Source organism: Fusarium keratoplasticum, chromosome 8, assembly GCF_025433545.1.
Source record: "Fusarium keratoplasticum isolate Fu6.1 chromosome 8, whole genome shotgun sequence".
In the NCBI taxonomy this organism is placed as follows: Eukaryota; Fungi; Ascomycota; class Sordariomycetes; order Hypocreales; family Nectriaceae; genus Fusarium; species Fusarium keratoplasticum.
Genome location: NC_070536.1, coordinates 929,595 through 949,512, shown reverse-complemented (window position 1 = coordinate 949,512; position 19,918 = coordinate 929,595). Strand labels below are relative to the sequence as shown.

General features: G+C 53.6%; 6 protein-coding genes across 6 annotated transcripts; 3 read left to right on the top strand and 3 right to left on the bottom strand.

Moving 5' to 3' along the window:
- Positions 1-317: 317 nt before the first annotated feature.
- NCS57_01012300 (uncharacterized protein) lies at positions 318-1,481 on the top strand (the record flags this gene model as incomplete). Its single annotated transcript, XM_053059878.1, has 1 exon — positions 318-1,481. One exon carries the CDS (start codon positions 318-320, stop codon positions 1,479-1,481), a length of 1,164 nt encoding a protein of 387 aa, XP_052910272.1.
- A 517-nt stretch (positions 1,482-1,998) lies between these two features.
- NCS57_01012200 (DNA-directed RNA polymerase) lies at positions 1,999-6,177 on the bottom strand (the record flags this gene model as incomplete). The annotated part of the gene is made up of 2 exons (XM_053059877.1): positions 1,999-2,049; positions 2,107-6,177. 2 exons carry the CDS (start codon positions 6,175-6,177, stop codon positions 1,999-2,001), a joined length of 4,122 nt encoding a protein of 1,373 aa, XP_052910271.1.
- A 583-nt stretch (positions 6,178-6,760) lies between these two features.
- On the top strand, positions 6,761-8,641 carry NCS57_01012100 (ATPase synthesis protein 25, mitochondrial; the record flags this gene model as incomplete). Its single annotated transcript, XM_053059876.1, has 1 exon — positions 6,761-8,641. The coding sequence occupies one exon, from the start codon at positions 6,761-6,763 to the stop codon at positions 8,639-8,641; it is 1,881 nt and encodes a 626-aa protein (XP_052910270.1).
- Positions 8,642-8,846: 205 nt separating this feature from the next.
- On the bottom strand, positions 8,847-10,035 carry NCS57_01012000 (DHHA2 domain-containing protein; the record flags this gene model as incomplete). The annotated part of the gene is made up of 2 exons (XM_053059875.1): positions 8,847-9,871; positions 9,921-10,035. The coding sequence occupies 2 exons, from the start codon at positions 10,033-10,035 to the stop codon at positions 8,847-8,849; spliced, it is 1,140 nt and encodes a 379-aa protein (XP_052910269.1).
- A 532-nt stretch (positions 10,036-10,567) lies between these two features.
- On the top strand, positions 10,568-11,492 carry NCS57_01011900 (GATase domain-containing protein; the record flags this gene model as incomplete). Its single annotated transcript, XM_053059874.1, has 2 exons — positions 10,568-11,143; positions 11,202-11,492. The coding sequence occupies 2 exons, from the start codon at positions 10,568-10,570 to the stop codon at positions 11,490-11,492; spliced, it is 867 nt and encodes a 288-aa protein (XP_052910268.1).
- A 375-nt stretch (positions 11,493-11,867) lies between these two features.
- NCS57_01011800 (uncharacterized protein) lies at positions 11,868-13,712 on the bottom strand (the record flags this gene model as incomplete). Its single annotated transcript, XM_053059873.1, has 2 exons — positions 11,868-13,443; positions 13,489-13,712. The coding sequence occupies 2 exons, from the start codon at positions 13,710-13,712 to the stop codon at positions 11,868-11,870; spliced, it is 1,800 nt and encodes a 599-aa protein (XP_052910267.1).
- Between the last annotated feature and the right edge of the window lie 6,206 nt (positions 13,713-19,918).

The window sequence follows — 19,918 nt, the reverse complement described above, 5'->3', positions numbered from 1 at the left end:
CGCGAGAAGGTAGCGCAGTCACGGGTTAGCGCGAGGAACAGACTTTTCAGCCACACTCCCCTCCTGAGTCAGCCACAAGGAAAGCCCCGCCAAGTGCCCCTCCCCCACCATGAAAATTATCGGGAGACCTGAACAGTCACTCCAACACTCGAAAGAATCATTCCCTCGTCCAGTTGTTACTTGGAACAATTCTCCTTCATTCAACCCCTGAGCGAAGCCAAAAAAGCTTCCTCTTCTCTCCAGACACACTGTTCTCCCTTCGCGTCCTCCGCACGGCTACCCGAAGCCTACCCCTCCGTCAGCTCACCACCTTCAGAATGGCATCCTTCGCCTCGCAGACCTACACTCCCACCGAGGAGGCCGAGATCCAGCAGTGGCTCACCACCTCGGAGCGCCTCAAGTCCAACGAGGACAAGTCCTCCATCCTTGAGACCCTCAACGACCACCTCTCCAGCCGCTCTACCCTCCTCGGCAGCAAGCCCTCCAAGGCCGATGTCGCCATCTACGAGACCCTCGCTCCCGTCGTTGCGAAGTGGACACCTGAGGAGCGAACCGGTGAGAAGGGACACCCTAACATCGTCCGCCACATCGACTTTGTTCAGAACTCAACTCTGTTCGGCCTCGAGGTCAAGGAGGAGGACAAGGTCAAGGTTGACCAGGACAACGTCCTCTACGTGAAGCCCCCCGTCGACGCCAAGGCCGAGAAGGAGAAGAAGAAGAAGGCTGCTGCTGCCGCCGCCGCCGGTGGTGAGGCTTCTCTCGTTGACCGCACCAAGGAGAAGGTCAAGGAGGTTGTTGAGGAGGCCAAGGAGAAGGTTGCTGGTGCCAAGCCCAAGAAGGAGAAGAAGGAGAAGGCCCCCAAGCAAAAGGCTGCTCCCGCTCCCGCTGCCCCTCTCTCCCCTGCCCTGATTGACCTCCGTGTCGGCCACATCCTCAAGGCCATCAACCACCCTGACGCCGACTCCCTCTACGTCTCCACCATTGCCGTTGGTGACCAACCCGGCAACGACGACTACGTCGAGTACGAGGGCCAGATCTGCCGAACCGTCTGCTCCGGCCTCAACGGTCTCATTCCCCTCGAGGAGATGCAGGGCCGCAAGGTCGTCGTCGTCTGCAACCTCAAGCCCGTCAAGATGCGAGGTATCAAGTCATGCGCCATGGTTCTCGCCGCCTCCCCCAAGGTCAAGGAGGGTGAGGACGACCACAAGGGCCCTGTCGAGCTCGTCTCTCCTCCCGAGGGTGCCAAGGCCGGTGAGCGCGTCTGGTTCGAGGGTTGGGAGGGCAAGCCCGAGGGTGTGCTCAACCCCAAGAAGAAGATCTGGGAGACTTTCCAGCCTGGTTTCACCACCACCGACTCCCTCGAGGTTGCCTTTGATGCTGGCGTTGTGGAGCAGCTTGGCAAGACTGGCCAGGGCCGTCTTGTCACTGAGAGCGGTGGTGTCTGCACTGTTCCCAGCCTCAAGGATGCTGTTGTGCGATAAAGAGATGGATTACATAGAGATCTAGAGATAGACGAGCCAAAAGAAGTAGACCGAGATAGAGTCTGCGTATTCACTCAAGACCAATGGTCTGTTCCATTCTGAAGACGACTTTCATTAGTTCTGATTGCAAGGCACACATAGACTCGTCACTGAAACCCAACAGCACTCAATGAACTATGAAGCACTGTGACTTGATATACATCTTGATTGGATTGTCTGTTCATCCGGACGCCCTTGGTCCAGACCCATCAATATGTCCAACAGTAATATACAACGAGCAGCTCTCGGCCGCCTCATGCTTCTATCCATATACTTTTAGGTGTCGCTCAAAAGATCCCCCGCCTCTTCAAGAACGCCAGAATTCAACGCTACAATACCTCAAACACCTCATGCCCACTCTCCGTCATACACACGTGATGATACATGGCGTGGTAACCACCTCTCAGCACTCGACAGCTCAGCGATAACCATGCCCGAGTGCTAAGTAAGAGTCATAATCCTAATACTCCGTCGAGAGTCAAGAGAAAAAGTACTTGCTCTCTCGCAACTGCGCCACGTCAAAGTCGCCCTGTTACCTATTAGCATTCTATGTCGACCAAGAAACACGGTTTGAAGTTCGCCGTACCTTCTGGGGAAGTTCAGGGAACTTGAGCGGAAGCCAGACAGGAATGACCTTCTTGACTGTTTGCGCCGTGTGCTTCTTTGGCGTGACGATTTGATGCTCGAATGCCGTGGTTGAAAGGTTGTCCATGAGCGCTTGGGCAAAGTTGTTGCCGAGAGTGCTCACTTCCAACTCTTCTGTAGCTTCATCGAGTGCGCTGACTTCGCCCTCTGGGATATCCCCGAGACCTCCAATCTCCTGGGTTTCTTTCTGAATCTCGACGTCGACCTCGGCTGCAGCCATCTCCTCATATACTGAGGCAGGCGTGACAATCTTGTGGGCAGCCTCCACATCCCAAGGATTGCCAGAAAGGAGAAGGGTGTTGCGCTTGTGCTCAAGCAATAGCTCCTCCTTGTAGTTCATCCTGCCGTTCTTTCGTAGCTCCTTGATTTTCTTGGCGACGGGGCTGTCGGCATCGATGTTGGCCAGATACAACGCACCCCTGTACCTTGCCTTGAACTCGGTGGCCAGGCGGCCGACAACGTCCTCCTCGTGAATTCGGATGAAAGCGTCCCGTAGAACCGTGTTCATAACGTCTACGTCTGCAGCATGGGTCCAGAACGAGTCGTGGACGGCGGCAAAGTTGAGGCCCAGCTCATCGCACTTGAGCGCCGAGAGCAGCATGTGGCTGGCATCTAGCGAGTGGATGAAGTTGGGAGGGAATCCCTGAAGTTGCTTCCTCCGGTTCACGGGGTCAGTCTGGTCAAAGGCTGGGTATGAGATGGACTGCAGACAAGTGCGGATTTCCTTCATGGTCGACTTGCGGTATGGCTGCGCGACTGGCATGCGCAGAGGCGTGGTCCACACGACAGTGGATCGGAACTGGGCAGTCAACTCCTCGAGTTGATTCTTGGCCGCCTTCTTCGCCTTTGGCTTGTCGGATGGGTTCTGATACTCTTCCGCAATTTGGTCAAGCTGAGCCGGAGTCAGGGCTCGGCACACTCGACCACCACATTCACCAAGCCAATACTGAATGTCATGAGCGCCACGGAACATGGTTGCCAGGGCCATAAAGATGTGCTTGGCAATGTATGTTGCCACGACGAGATGAGGGATCCCAGTCTCCTTGTGGAGGTCAGGATATAGGGCATCGATTTGTCTGGCGACCTGCTTCTTGGCGCCTTCAAACGTGACTCCGTAAACGTTGGTCATGACAGTTTGCTTCACAACCTTGCGGGTGATCTTGTCCTTGCAAATCTCCGCAAGAGGCTCCTTTTTCTCGGCTTCCTTGCCAATCGACTCCCTGACCAGATTGGCGACGGCCGAATAGACATCGGCCGGCCGGCTGCCTGGCATGAGGTTGACTTGTTGAGCACCCCACGTGTCACCACCCAGGGCCGCATAGTGCTGGAGCCCGTTGCAGGTGCCGTCTTGATGGACCGGCAGGTTTGACACAAACTTTGTAGGATCGGGGAGATCGTGAGCGGCCTTCAGTTCGAAGCAAGCAGCCAGACATTGCCAAGGGTCCTCGCCCTTCAGCCACCATCGACTCCCGTGGAGCGGGTTTGTGGCCGACTCGATGATCTTGTCAAGATTGTCTGTAGCAAAGGCCTCTCGCTCGTCAAAGCTGGCCTTGTCGAATCCGTAAACGTTCGCCATGTGGATCTTCAACCACCTGAGGCCAGTCTCGCCGAGCTCCTTGCCGTTTGCAAACTTGAGGAGAGATCGCATGTGGTCGGCTCCCATATGGTTAAGATAGGTTGGAAGAGGATAAGCACGACCTCGGTAGTCGACGTTGTGGGGAAAGTAGATGACCTGCTTGCGGAAGGCCCTTGCAATCTCGAGCTGGAGGTTCATGTAACACCTCTGGGAATGAAGAGCGGACCGGGTGTTTTCGACCGACTTGAGAGCGCGCATCCAAGTACGTCTAACAAGGGGATCGGGTGTCTCTGGCTCAGGGGGAGCCTCCAGTACGGGGTTAAGCGCCGGTATGTTGGCAATCTCATCGCCTGTGTTCCATGCCTCCACCATGACATCCAGGAGCTTGTCGTTGATCCTCCAGGGGGTCTTTCCTAGCACGTCCAATCCCTTGAAGACTTGGTCCATGTCGCCTCGCTGGATGGCTGCCTTGGTGTATAGCTTTTGCTCGTCGTCTCCTGACTTGACACGGACCAGGGAGACTTTGCTCTGGAGGAAGCCACCAGTATGCATGCTCTTCCACGGCCGAGGCTCAGCGATCATAGGAAGATGCTTGGCAAGGAAATCGCCGACTGGTTCGCGCTTGAATTGCTCAACCAGAAATGGATTCAAGGCCAATACACCAATCTTTTTGCCCTTTCGCATCGCGTGCATATGTGAAAAGGCAGGCTGGACTTGACTAATCTTCTCCCTAGTCAACCGGTTCTGCTTGACCACGTTGACCTCGGCAGTCTCCATCAAGGACTTGACGAGAATAGATCCGATCCGAATCCTGATCGCCGTCGACCACACCTTTCTCGCGTCGCTATCATCATCAATCTCTGGGATTGGTTCGTGGGCATCGGCGATGATGGCTTTCTCGCTCGTCTCAACCTGCTCGTCGGGGTTTGCGGTATACTTGACTTTACGCAGACGTCGACGTTCCTTTGCAGCGTTATCGGCAACCTGAGCTCGGATGTCCTCCTGAGCCACCTTTGCAACATCGTTCACGAGGCGGATCATGGTGACACCCTTATCCAAGCCCATCACTGCACCACTGTTGAGCACAGCAAGAATGGAGACCGCAGCCAGTCGAGTAGGGTTGGCCGCGCGAAGGATGGGACCGTAAACGCAGCGTTCCAAGTCTTCCTCCGTCTTGGATGCCCTCTCCTCCGACTCTTCAACTTTGCTAATCTCCTGCCTCAATCGCTTCTCCATTTGTGTCAGCCAATTGTGTAGGGTGTCGCCAACATTGAAGTCGTCACTCTTGACGTTGAGAGAAGTGTTGATGCCCATCTTGTCCATCTTCTTCTTGGCATTTCGCCATTTCTCGATTGCAGCGTCGATAGAATCTCGCTCCAGACGCACTTGAAACTCTTGCTGCTCTTCAATCGACAGCTTGGAGATATCGACATCTTGGAGCTCATGCATGAGGGAGAGGGCGCTTTTGAGAGTCTGCAGACCGTCTCCACGCTGAGGAGTGGGTCTGACCTCGGGGAAGGACTCGACCTGTTGTGCGTCCAACTCCTCTTCGAGACCCTCCTCTGCTGCAAAGTCCTGGTCCTCGGATACCATGGTCACATAGTCACTGTCCTCAGATTCAGGAGCGAAGCTGTAAGTAGGACATATCTCGGTGATGATGCCCAGATCTTGGTCGGTGAGGATGTCGGCCATGCTCAGCACGCGTAGACCAGCTTCGCCGGGAGCCATGCTCATATATCGGTTAATGAGACGTTCGAGTCTTGTCCCCCGTTCGGAAAGGAGTGAAGCCTTGAGCATACACGCGATAGTCTCGGCGGTCTGCGGCATATCCTGATTGCGTATCTGGAGCTCGTACCATTTGTGGAGTTGTTCGGCTTGTTTTCGATCGGGATTCATTCGCATTTGGTCGAGGGATGCGCGAAGGTACTGGTTATGGAGCATAATTCGATGTTCACCTGGCAAGACACCGGTCACGTTCATCCGCTTCAGGATGAGAGCAGCTCTCTCAAGTCTGCCCACATTGATGCAGGCATCAAAGACAGGTAGCATCTCCTCAGCCTCAGAAGGGATGCCTTTGACGTTCATCTTGCCAAATGGTCGGCGACTGGCTGGCTCCGGGAGTGTCAAAAACGATGAGGGGTCGAGAGGGCGGACTTCGGTAGGTGGTGTCTGGAAGGGTTGCAGGCCCGAGCCAGCGAGCTGGTTGAGGTCGCCATAAGGAGAATTGCCAAACTTGAAGTCGTCAACAGCCGTGGCAAGACTCCTGCCGTGGATGGTCGCATGGTTGGACTCTGATCCTCGGCGCTTTCGGGGCTGGTATTGTTGCGTGACGACGCATCTTCTAAGGCTGGTCGTTTGGAGCGATGACAGTCCAATTGGTCGTGTTGGAGCAGCCCGCTGGGAGGCAATCGCCCTCCGAATCTGTCGGGCGAGCATTATGATTATGGTGAATAGGGCTGGTCGCAGTTCAGGGCGGCCTCGCTGTTGCCCGTCGCATGAAGCAGAAAAGAGAAGTTCCCAAATTTTTCGCTTCAATCACAGTTAGTGGAGACGGGCAGGCGGGTGGCCACCGCTTAGTCAGGATCGGGATGTGATTGGTCGAGCAGCGGAGCTTGCAAAAAGAATCAAGCGGGACCAAGCTAGGACAGAGGCAGCACTCAGCTAGAGAGAGTATCTACTAGGTATGTAGTAGAGACCCTAAGAGTTGCAACGATGAATTTGAGCAAGCATTCTATCTACGGCTTTGTATCTCCCAGAGTCTTGTAGAATTTTGAGCGATGGTTATCCATTGAGCCTCAGTCGAGTTGTGAAGAGGGGTCACGTGGGCAGGCGGGACAGGGACCAGTCTCCACCGGCCGCCTTTCCAGAAGCCGAGAGCTCGGACTATCAACGCTCTTCCCCACTTCCGTCCGACTGGGTTTGACGAATTTGAGCTTGAGGCTCCAGTTCGATTTGGCTTCTCGATTTCATTGCCGTTGAGCTCTTGCATCTGCATTGGGGTTGAGAGCCAACCGTAAAGATGATTACTCGCCCCGTGGCTGCGGCATTGAGTTGCCGCCAATGCCAATCCGCTATCCTCCGCGCCGTTGTCTCGAGGCCGACAGCCAGTTCTTTGCGCACTCTCCCACAGCGACAGGCACGACAGCTTCCGATCTTGACGAAGAGATTCTTTTCAGAGGAGAAAACGATCGATCCAAAGGCTGAAAGAGTCGCCGAAGTTTTGGCCACTCCCGATAATGCTCCCGAGACGAACGACACAGCCGAATCCGACGATGTGCCCTGGTTCCTCGAGGTTGAGCCGCCTCGACATCCCGAGAGTCAACACAAGGTTGAGTTACCCAAGATTCCCGACGATGCGCCCGAAGTCATCGGCCCCATGATAAAGTACATCTTTGAGGACATGGGCCTGGATGATATTTCACTGTTGGATTTACGAGATCTCGATCCACCTGCTGCTCTTGGTCCCAACTTGATCATGCTCTTCGGGACTGCCCGTAGTGAGCGACACCTTCACATTTCCTCGGGGCGATTTGTGCGATGGCTACGAAAAAACCACGACATTGCTGCAAGGGCGGATGGCCTGATTGGGCCTGGCGAGCTACGAACCAAGCTCCGTCGGCTTAGAAAGAAGGCCAAGTTGCTGGGAACCAACACTGCCATCATTCCTGGCGGAGACAACGGCATTTCGACGGGCTGGGTTTGCGTGCACTTTTCTTCCAGCGGCGACAACATCAACGAAGCGGCTAGTTTCGACGACAGCGGACGTTTCTCTGGTTTCGGTGCCCCTCAAACAGGGACCACAGTTGTGATTCAGTGCATGACCGAAGCTCGAAGGGGAGAGCTTGACCTGGAGACTCTATGGCAGGGTGTTTTGAAGAAGAACTTGCAAGAAAACAAGAAGGCCAGGGGTGAGAAGTTTGCGGATGCAGAGGAGTTGAACAAGGTCCTGGCCACCAAAATACAACTTCCTACCAGCGCGTCTGCCCTCCAATGGCAAGCCATGCAAAAGGCATCCCAGCAACATCGCAGCTATTCCACGAGCGCACGACGACTCTCTCCTTCACTGAAACAAGAACAGCCCGCATCCAATCCCCTGAATGGGGTGGCAGAAGTCGCTGAGGAGCCAGTGGTCCTTGATTTGGCCCAGGTCCAAAAGCATATTCAAGATATCCAGCTTATAGGGACTCCGATGAGTCAGGAAATGCTGCATAATCTCATCAAGGGGGCCATGATGACGCCGTCCCCGAACAACGCCGCCAAGGACCGGTTGTCCCTCGTTGATCAGATTCTCCTGACGGCCGAGGAGCGAGGTATGGAGATTTGGAATGATGAAATGTTTGTCACCCTCATCGAGGCTGGTCTTCTTTCGCCATGCTATGGCCCGGAGATCCAACGGGCGCAGAAGAATCTCGAGTATCTGATGAAGCAAAAGGGATGCCAGTTTGACGGAGACCAGATCCTTCGACTGATGAACGCCTATGCATACCAAAAAGACTGGGACCGATTCTGGGACGCGTTCCGTATGCCGCCTAGGTTCAAAATGGCTAGGGAATCGCAACACTACGAACTAGCCTACAGAGCCATGGCCCTGACATCGAGCCAAAAGATGTGCATTGCCGCCTTGCGCTGGGTGTATCCCGAGATGATGAGCCAAGATCCTCCTATACTGCTCGTCAGCCCCCTCTACGAGTCGCTCAAGGCGTGCCTCGTGGTTGCGGACCCAGGTGCGCTAACTTGGATGCACAACCAGAGTAGCACCAAGATCGACCACCTTCGGCCTGTCCAGCGCCGTAGGCTTGAGAACAGAGAGTTCCTCAAGGTGCTGCGGGAAGTGGAATCAATCCGAGCCGAGTTGATGAGGGTTGGCCTTGCTCAAGAGTCTGATGCGTTGCACCAATGATGAGCTGCAACTTGAATATGATGTTGGATTGGTATGGATGGCATGACCATATGGGAGGTCACAGGCGTTTGTGTGCATGTACAACATATGAAACCATGTAACAACACATCTCAATGCATACGGTTACTGATTTGTCGTTCAATTCTTTGTGTATAACGGACGTGCATCTGGCTTATATCTTGGAACCTCCTTGACACCCTGATAGTCAGCTCTTTTGTAGAGCCTCCCTCAACAACGGTGCAACCTGCTTCCGACTCGCAGCCAGTTCCCTCTGCCTCCACGCAAACCTCGTCTTGCCATCATCCAACTCACCTCCCTTCCACGTCTCCAGCTTCAGCCTATCTCCATCCCTCACAAACCGCTCCACTGCCCCGCGGCCCCCATCGCTCAACCCCCACACGAGCAGGTGACGCTGGAACTCGCCGTCCGGGTGCGACGTAGTCATGATGCTCGCAACGTCGAGTTTGCGCTCACGCGCCCATGCCTCAAAGTCGCGCAGCAGGGCTTGAGGGTCGCCGGCCTTGTCAACTAGGTAGTCGAGGTTCTGGACCACGCAGCTTATGCCGAGCTTGAGGCCTGAGCCGTCCCACTCTTTGTAGTCCTTACGGAAGATGTCGCGGAAGCTGAGGTGCGAAATGTCCTCCTTGACGGCGGAGATTTCGCTAAAGTAGGCTTTCTGACTGAAGGAGGAGTGGAGATGGGATTCGAGGAAGGGAACTGCTTTGGTGTCCTTTTCGCGAACTTTTTCTTTCGAGGTTAGATTGTTTGTATCCGAGAGGATGGCTGCTAGACCGATCTTGGCGAGCTTTTCGTCCTCGCCGACGTCGCGACACAGTTCTTCCCAGACTTTACGGCTCTCGTCCACGATTAAACTCATGCAGCTTCCACAAGGCTCAATTACCCTTGGGTCTGCATCTTTCGGCACAGCGCCCTCGTCGGCGTGGTGATCAACGCATCCAAACACTTGTCCAGAGAACTTGGCCAACGGACCGGTGAGGGAGTTGTGGTCCACGAGCAACCAGCGAGTCTCCTCGGGCTTGAGATCCGGTAGCTCAGAAAGAGTAAGAAGATCCGTGAGGTTCAAACCGGCGTGCTTGAGCACCGCGTTCATCTCGGTGCGCAGGGCGAGGTCATCGCGGGGCAGGTTTGAGAGGGGGATGTGAAGGGTGTGCGGAGGGGTATGAGAGCGGATGTAGGCGTAGACCACCGCTGAGCAGAGGGAGTCGAGGTCTTGATAAATGTTAGAACGATGTTTATATGAGAATGAGGTCATACTCGCCGGCAGATTCATTTCCCACGACAAAAGTTAGAGGCCCTTTTCTTTGCGCAGCCGGAGCTGTCAGGGCAGTCCTCGCCCTTGCAAGAAAGGTACTGAGGGATAGTCTCGACGTCATAGTCACGACTGAAGGTTGAAGTAAGATGGGCATTTCAAGTCTGAAACAGAGGAAAAGAAGAAGAAAAAGGAAGATAAAAATGCAAATGGAAAAGAAAATCAGGTTATCCACTCGTAAAAAGTTACAACTCAGATTTGTTTGTCCACCCCCTCGTAGGATGAAACTTGTAAGTTGAGCCTCTGGGTTCGTTGAACGTTACCCAACCATTTCGGCCCCGTCCGACAGCCACAGAGCTGTCACTCGAAGCGGGATCCTTGTGACTTACTTGCAGGAGCATGGGCCTTCACCGCCTAATGACGAAGCATCATGAGCCCCTCCGTCTCGCAATTCTGCCCGCTTATCTCGCCTCTTACCTTTTCACAATCACTGCCCGCCCCCCGCTATCGGTGTTTAAGGGTCCTGGGATTGCATTGACTACTGTACGTATGTGCGTCTTGTATGCCTGACACTGGAGGTAGCCCTCGTTTTGTGCTTGCGTGAGTGGTAAGAGTAAGGCGGATCCAGTTGATGGATCCTCTTCCGGTAAAACTCCATGACTCTGTATTTCGCGCGGAAACCTCGTATTCTCCTCCTCCTCTTCCTTCTTGTAACCTCAACCGCTCTTTTTTATACTATCACCTACCGTGACACCCGCAAGATGGGATCCGCCGCTCCTTTGCGCCTCGCCATTCTCGAGGCCGACACGCCGCAGCCGCAGACTCGCGATCGCTATGGCGGATATACCGGTGTCTTTACGGCTCTGCTCAACGCGGCTGCCAATTCGCTCAAGCCGCCTCAGAATCTGGACGAGATCGTGACGATCAAGGGATACGACGTTGTTAACGAACTCCACTCGTACCCTGCGCTCGAGGACATTGATGCCATCCTCATCACCGGCTCCAGGCACACGGCGTTTGACAATGACCCGTGGATCCTCAAGCTCGTCGAGTACACGAAAAAGGCTATCGAGACGGACCGTGTGCGCGTCGTGGGTATCTGCTTCGGCCACCAGATCATCGGTCGCGCTGCTGGTGCCAAACTCGGACGGAGCGACAAGGGCTGGGAGGTTGCCGTGACAGAGGTCGACCTGACGACCAAGGGCAAGGAGATCTTCGGGTTGGACAAGATGGTGAGTACCCATCTACCCGTTTTCTCGTGCGATGGTTGCACTAACGATTGCGACACAGCGCATCCACCAGATGCACCGCGACATCGTCTCCGAATTCCCCCCCAACTCGATCCCCCTCGGCTCCAACTCGATCTGCGAAGTTCAGGCCTTCTACTCCCCCGGCCGATACATCAGCGTGCAGGGCCACCCCGAGTTCACAGACGAGATCATCTCCGAGGTGCTCTTCAACCGGCACACGGTCGGAATCTTTAGCGACGAGCTGTACGCCGACGCCATGAAGAGGGCGCCCATCCCGCACGACGGCGTGGCCATTGCCCGCGCGTTTCTCAAGTTCATGAGGGAGGGGTGAAATGTTGCACGCGGCTAGACACCACCACCCCTGTCCTCGCATATCGACCAGGGAGGGATACATTAGGAGTTTGCCAAGAGATGTTCATGTCGTTATGAAGTAATGCACGAATTTACGAGGTTATAGAAGTATAGATGCTCCAAACCCATCAATTGCTTGCGATACCCGTCTATGTATGTATCCATTGCGAAACAAGAAGCATCTAACTTATTCAGCGCCGCCACCCAAATGCAATCGTTTGTTTGTAAATGCTGCAACTGTAACGCCTGTCAATGCAAATGTCCCAAAGCCTTTCTATCCTCTTCCAAGCCTGGGTATCATCCTCCACTCATCCCATTAAACCAATGCCCTCCCCTCTCCTTGGTTCAATTCAATTCAATCCTCGTTGTCCCACCACTCGGGGACTGTCCTGGGTTTACTGCCTGAAGTTGCAGCGGTCTGGTCAGCCTCTCTCTCCAGCTTCTTGGCCGCAATCTCCTGGTCACGCCTCATTCTTGCGAATCGGCCATCGACCATCATCTCCTCTCTTGTGCGTCCGACTCTGGGGCCTGCGTCAGGGACACCTCTATGGCGCTTCCAAAACATGAGGCTCTGGAGGTTGACGGCTTGGCCGTGTTTCCAAGGTTTCTCCTTCAGTGAAAAGACGATGGCATCTGCAAGACCTTGGGAGCACAAGAAGATAATGCTGGCCAATCTCATCCCAAAAGGCGCACCCTTGCCGTACCCGGTGAGTTGGACGATGAATGGCAGAATCCAGACGGCGACATAGACCAAGGGGTAGATGAAGAGGAGGCGAAGTTGTCGGATAATCTTTTCACGTGTCTTTACAGTACCGGGTGTGTTGAAGTCCCTCTGGGACAGAGCGACGTTGGAGTCGGAGTTGCGATCGCTGCTGCGTTCGCGGCGGAGCATAGAAAAGAGGTTCGGGAGAGAAGGTGTTCGTGACGGCGCAGCGGATGCGTCTGCAGATTTGTGATAGTATCCTCCTGGGCTTTCTGCAGAGTTTGAAGGAGTTGTTGATTCAGGGGCAGGTGCTTCTTGTAGCAGATCCGGCTGTGTATGGGTCTCAAGGGGCGTAATGACATCGTCCGAGCCGCAACGAGTTGTACCCATCGAGACTCGAAAATCAGACTCGGATTGACGCCTTGTTAGAGTCGTCTCTGATAGAGTTGTGCCCGTCAGGTCAGTGCTAAACTGAGATGACCACATCTGCGCAGAGCCCCTTCGCGCCATACGAGCAGAGTGAAGTCTGCCAGGATGCGACACCATGGGAATGTCCATGTGTAGAGTGCTCAGCGTTGCGAGAGAGGGTCTGCGAGCCCGTTCGTCGGGGACGGTGATGGAGTTTCGACGTGAAGACACGGATGAGGGGGTGAGTCCGTGGCATTTAATGACCGGAGTTGGAGGTACTTTTGCCGCCTGTTGTTGCTGCCGATCAACGCTGTCCAAATTGGACATTCTCGATAGGGTATTGCTAGAGTCGTCGCCTGCCGCTCCAAACCGGCTCATCAGGACTCGGACGTAGATGTAGATGGCGACGCAGAGGACGAGAATGACAGTGAAAGCCAGGTATCGAGGAATCCAGGTCAAGGCGAGTCGCTTCCACATGGGGTTAAAAGGTAGATAGCAGAACTGGCCGGTGTTGACATATCCGGGGCTGCTGACAAAAGCCATGGTGGCCAGGACGACGGGTATGACTGCCGCAAGGCCGTAAGCAATCTTTCGGAAGGGGTACAGGCCCTGTTCTCCGCGAAAGATGTATAATGCTGTGTGGACTGCAATGAGAGATACGGCAACATCTGAAGCCTCGATGCTCAGGGAGAGGAAGAAGCCGCTGACTTGGCAAAAGGTTTCTTCTGTTTCGATCTTTCCCGCGACTAGCTCAACAGCAGGGAAGAGGAGCAGCCAGAAACCCTTGAACATGTCACTATAGATGAGCAGCATAATGAGGCTGACGACGGTTAGCAGTGGCTTGCACAGCGATCACAAGACTCACTCATGGCGAAAACTCCTCCTCATGCGAAAGAACCATATCGAGGTGAGAATGGTGGCAGAGATACTAAGAGATGCGACTACAAGTGTCGCGACGTGGAGGATGTAGGTTTGGTTGGGTGTCAGAACGGGCATGGTGAAGTGCTTGACTGCTCTCGCCTCAATGGGCGGCATCGCAACGTCCCATGGCGAAGACCCCGTGGCCTGATGGCGAGGCCACGGAGGCATGATAGATGTCGTCGATGAGAAGGGAGAGCTGAGAGTGAATCAACTCTGCGGGTCCCCCTCGGGTTCGTGTCGGTTTCACTACTTTGGATATGTTGCTTTGTCGTCGATCCTGGTGGGGGGTGTTATACCAAGGGGCAGGTCGACTGATGTTGACTGATGTGCAATAACATGGTTACAGAGGAGTGAAGAGAAAAGAGAGAAGATGGACCCCTCAGCTTAGAGGAGGGACATGTCAAGGGTATAGTCGAAAGAAGGAGGAAAATCGTGGGATGGCCGTCAAAGGGGGCGTTGTCGTGCCCTGAAAGCCAAGAAGCCAAAGCGGTCCCGAGAGACTAGAGGCGTGCAGAGTCCGAAGAAGCGAGGTTTCCCGCCGCGTGGGAAGAGACAAAAAAGTTGACCTAAACCGGAAGAGATTTGAGTTTCCGTTTCCGTTCCTGTCGTTGCTTGATTCTCTTTTTTTTCTTCTTCTCGCCGGCCGAAAGATGGTGTCTCTCTGGTTGGTTGGCAAAGGATCCTGCCGGGAGCGGAAAGGCGTGAGGTTTAAGCTGTGACACCGTCTCTTTTCACTGACAGAGACTCGGCGAGACGTGCGGATTGTACGTTTCTCTCACAAGAGGCCTCTAGATACGCCCGCTGCGTTGGATAAAGGACCTAAGGTGAAGAGAGGGAGAGACAAGGGCAGCGACGGTGGTGGACGAATGTGCGTCTCCAGGACGAGGAGGGGAGAATTCCAAAGGTGAGGACAGGCTATCTTGATGGACAGGCAACAATAGGTTACTAGGAGCAAGGGAGAGAAAGGGAAGAAGAAAAGAGAGGGAAGAGGAGAAACAATCTAGGACGGCAGACCAAGACAAGACATGGATGATGATGCTGCACAAAGGGTAGGGTGCCGCGCAGAGACAAGCACGTCAAGGCGAGACATGAGCAGGTCCGTCCCATGTCTGGCCGACGACGGATCGACACCATCATCGGCAACCGACACCCAATCTGGTGGCGGACCACCAAGACGGACCATTGGGGCCCTTAGCATGCCCTCCATCTCGCGACTTGACAGGCGGCGTCACCTACGTAAGAGACGGACAAGCGAGGCCATCCAAGTCTGGGCTGGCGCATGCGGGTCTTTGGGGGGAGAGGAGGGGGCGAGATCGGCGGGGCATCATGGATCTCTAGGCTCCCCCGCTGAGCTAAGTTAGTAGGCTACAGGGGCAGCATCTCCACCAACACCAAAGAGTCTGGACAACGGATGAGGGTCCCGCCAATCGCGTCTCTGAATCTGTCGGCACTCGAAGGCGTCGAGGCTTTTTTTACAGAGTGTAAACGATGGAGGTCGAGACGGAAGAGATCAAATCTCATGCGAGGGATATGTCACTGTGGCAGCGGGAAGATGCGTCCCCAGGGGCAGGTGATGTGCATTAAGGCCTCTCTCTAAGGGTCCAACAAACCACCTGGTGGGCATATCCAACTCGAGCAAAAAAAACTACATATCTCACCCAGTCACCGCCCCTGCCTAGTCTCCAGTCCAACTCCGCATTCTACTGCCCTCCCCGCCCGACCGACGACGGGCCCCTCGTACGATGATCGCGATCGAGGTCGCTCTTGGTGCCAAAGGTTCGCTTCGCTCCAATGCCAGACGCGCTTTTGTTGGCAGTGCATCTTCCGCATTTCAGTCTCCCCTCCCTCCTCCTTCCACTTACAGAGAGAACGGCCGATGAACCAACAACGGAGCCGCGCTGCTCCAGACTCTCTTTTTTGACCTGGGACCGTTGGTCCCAAAACCAGGCACCGAAATCATGACCCTTTTACACGTCGAGGCTCTGGTCCCATGAATCAGTCCCCGCCGAAGCTAGATCTGTTTTGGGCTGGCCCGTACCAGATGATGACAAATGATCGAGGGACGGACCTGAGAAAGCCTTTCTCGCTATCGCTTTCTTTCTCCCTGCTGAGGGCGGCGCTACCAAGAGGAGGGGGAAAACACAAAAGTCTCTGCTTAATTAGACTTTACTAGGTCACGTTTGCCACGAGGTTTTTGGGTAACTTATGCGCGTTCTCTCCTGGTTTGTCCCTTTTTGTTGGTCGGGAATACCGTCTTGACGGGTGGTTGGGTGATATCTTGGCTATCAACTTGAGCCGCATTCGATATTGAATAGGATATCCAAGTAATTGTTTCCAAAAAACGTAGAGTACCTCATCAACAGAATACAGTCAGATTTTTGTGAATAGTAATCAGACGTTTGTCGCGAGCTTAATCCGCACCCGATCAGCGCTCCACCATTCCAGCCGTTCAGCTCTTCAGCCAAACGCTCTCTCCTTCACTCTCTGTCACGCGCGCCGGCCACGATAGACTTTTACAGAGGCTCTTTTCTAATCTTCTACGGTGAAGAAAAAAAGCCTGCTTTTCCCCTCCCTCGGGTCCTCTCCGTTCTGCTTGGATTGGGCGCTGTTGAGTTTCCCGCATACCTGTATCAAGGAACGGATTCCGCGTGGTACTAAGCGAGTTCCAGTCCTCTCCATGTGGTTGACTGGAACAGAGACGTTCCAGATGAGAGCGAGGAGGGACGGCGCGACGGTAGTAGCATTGCCTAAGATTGATGGTGATGGCAAGCAATAAGGCGGTCGACCTCAGGTAGCAAGTTAGAGCATAGATAGCACGTCAAAGTGTTACTCTTCTTGTGAAGGCATGGATGCGAAATGGCGTGTGTCGCACGTTGATTCACAGATGCAAATGGGCATTCGCCCGTTAGTCTCTGGGCAGGCAACGGAGTTAAGCTGGCCCATAATCCCGAGCAACAGAGACATCAATAGCCAAAATTCCAACGACGGCCTGAATGACGGTTGAATTACTCATGCGAGACGGTTTATTGAAAGAAATCATCTTTTCGTCACTTTATTGGTTAAAGGTTTGCTGCTTATCTTTATGCAGGCATTCACCATCCCAAGGCCAAGCTACCCTAGACTACCGACTTCCGATGCCGCGGGAACTCGCCGATTTCTTTTCTTCTTTGAACAGAGAAATGACACATAATATATATGACTGAATGGTATAGCTAGATTATAATCGTTATGTAGGCTTCTAAGTATACAGTGGATTAATACAATTGGGATAATTGGAAGTGTCAGATGACTAGCTAGCTCTTCCCGACCATCTTTACGGAGAGCCTGTCGTAGTCGACTAAGAAAACTCCTTAACAAAATAACATGACTCTTAGAATGTGTGAGTCGATAATTTATTCTAAAGACAGTTTAGAGGGGACGATTCGTCTGTGGCATGTCATTACCGCTATCGCCACCTGTGCCGATCTCCTGGCTGGTCTGAGGTAGGCTATCAACCGCACTATTCTGGTTGATCAGGAGGATCATCAGTAGATGGCGGTTGAACGACGAAGAGGTGCCCAACTCTTGAATCAGGCTCCAAAACTGCGTTAGAATGGCTGATGAGCGCAGTGTTGGCCCTGACTGGCAGTAAGATTATCGGTTTCCGTCGCCGTGAGACCATTTCCAGCTTCGTTTTTGTTGATCAGTATCCCAACGTCATCGTGATACCAGCAGAGGAGTCTGTGCTAGTAGGAGGCGATAGCCTTCAAATGACTTGAGTTAAGATCCCCTGGATCAACATTTCTGAAATGTATGTTTGTCCCCGTCATCCGGTTCCAAGAGCCCAAGGATATCGTGAGCATGGGCTCGAGGAATGAGAACGCCTATGGCAAAACGGGCTGACTTCACAGGAATCTTCTAGAATTAAGCGAAAAACATCTACTGTTTGTGGGAGAGCTAGATACAATTGTCTGTTCTCCGACTTGATGCGACATAGCCATGTACATCAAAGCTTTGGGCCATAATAGAGATGTTAAACGAGTTGCCGTCCAGCGTCCACACTGGGCCATGACTTGCTTCAACTCCCGGATGGTTGTCTTCTGAAACCATGTCGATCATGTGGATCTGATTCGGGCTCGCTATCTTGTCCTGAGCTAGTGACATCTTGCTGCTCGCCTCCAGATCCTCACTGATCATGGCTCAATTGTCGCCCTAGTATCGTGGCCACTGTGTTGCTTGGGTCAATACGGTCCGCAGATTGTTCTTCAGAAATGTCACTAAGAGGTGCAGTGCCGGGCCTGGTGGTCGGAGGCCTGGGGGGACTTTCAGGGTGTCTTGACTCTGGTTCATGCCAGCCAATGTCACCGGGGATGGTACGATGGATCGGAGTGCTGGGACGGCCTGTACAAAGAGGCGCTTCTGTATCCGTAGGCAACTTGGCTATTAGTGACCCAGGCCTATCAACAGGAGTGCTCGGAGGGTTTGTAGAAAGAAGCGTTTCTGTATTCGCAGGCAACTCGATGCTTGGTGTCGAAGGTTTATGACCACGGTGATCTGGTTGAATTTGAGTTCCCCAATCCCATCGCTTCATGTGATCGCTTGAAGGGGGATAGGGAGGCTGGGGCGTAGAAGGATACGGCATTGAAGTCTGATCCGTATTGGGTCCTTGTACAGGTTTCCTCGGGATAGTGAAACTGGGCCTAGATAGGGTACCTTGACCCGGCTGCGGCAGTTGAGTCCATCTATCTTGACTCTCCTGTTGCAGGTGTTGTTCCTCCGAAGAGGCCCTTGTGTGTATCTCCTGCCCAGGATCCTGACGAAAAGGAATCTTGGAGGGCACTTGGATTCCAGTCATGCGACCCTCATGCGTGATCCCATAAATGGACTCATTGAATGAAATTGGCCCCTTTCGTGATGAATACATTGACGAGGGAGCGATTGACCAACGCGAGGAGGACTGGTTCTCGGTAGTGCGGAACCGCCGTCTTTTGCAACACGGGCAAATGCATGCAATAATGACACCAATGACAAAAAAAGCGGCCACTACCGCAATAATAATGCCAACTAACGCGCCCGTTGACAACGCCTTCTTCCCGTCTGAGGGGTGGCTGGCTGGAGATGCCGAGTCAAGGGTCGACGTGGCCTCCACCCCTGCCCTTATGGTCTTTGTGGATATGTATGAGGCAGTCAATGTTGCGGTGGTGATTGATACCTTGGCTGATGGGTTCTCTTTCAGGTCTGAGCTTGGAGGTATTCCCCCCGTAAACAGGTCGGCATCGCTCTTATCGCTCAGCTTGGCTGCTCGAAGCTCCTTATCCGGACAACCTCTCCTGCTGCAGGGGTCCATGGCACAACATCCCAAGAAAGGGGGACTCGTATCTGGGCATGTGTACCAGGAGACGGCAAAGTTATCGTTGATACAAGCTTGGGGAGGGATCCTGTACCGTGCTTCAAAGGTGGCCGGCTCGAGATGCTCGTCGGGACAGAGACCCTTTCTGTCTCCGCAAGGGTTCAAGGTACAACAGCCGATGAATCGTGTTGGGCTGTCTTTGCAGATGTAGAAGGTCCCATTGAAGGGGCACCCGAGGCCAAGGTCACTGATGGGATCAGAGCCGTCCATAGTGATGAGCACCTGACAAGAAGAAGACGCTATTGTGCACCGCAAGTCAATATAAATAGAGTGAGAGGAAGTCATAAGACATTGCTGAAGTTCATGAGGACCATACGTCTAATATCTCCTTGAGTGCGTTAAGGCTACAGCCGGTTACTTGACCCACATGACCTTAGTCATGACGTAGGTACGAGAGGGGTACGGCGTAGTGCTCCATTAATTATTTCCACCTAAAATACCATACAAATCTTTTTGAAGATACTCATGAGCTCCCAATCAATCCCTAGCCAGGCACTGAGTGCCTCTGATCCAAGTATTATAATTACAGAAGAGAATAGCCGCCGCGAGCAGCCAGCCGATTTCACCTGCCGACCTGTATTCAACCCGGTCCCTAGCTGCGGCACCAATTTCCTCCCGGTGATGGTGCCTGATCGCGACCTCGAGGTCAAAGAGCTGCCCCAGCAGCCTCTTGACCTCTTCCATCACTTTGTGCCTTATTTCCTAGTCGCAAAATGGGTTAAATATACGAATGAATGGGTTGATCATTTGCTTCGCAGTCGCAGCTGGAAGCCACGGGCTCGAATTCGTAGTTGGAAGCCAACCACCGTGCCAGAGGTATATCTATGGCTTGCGCTTCTAATTCATATAGGAATTCATAAGGAAATCACAATCCGGGACCATTGGAAGACTTCCCGGCTAGGGCACCAAGGTTCCGACCATTCAATCCTCAAAGTCATGACTTTTGACCGCTTTCAACTGCTTCATCGGCACCTTCGGCTCTTCA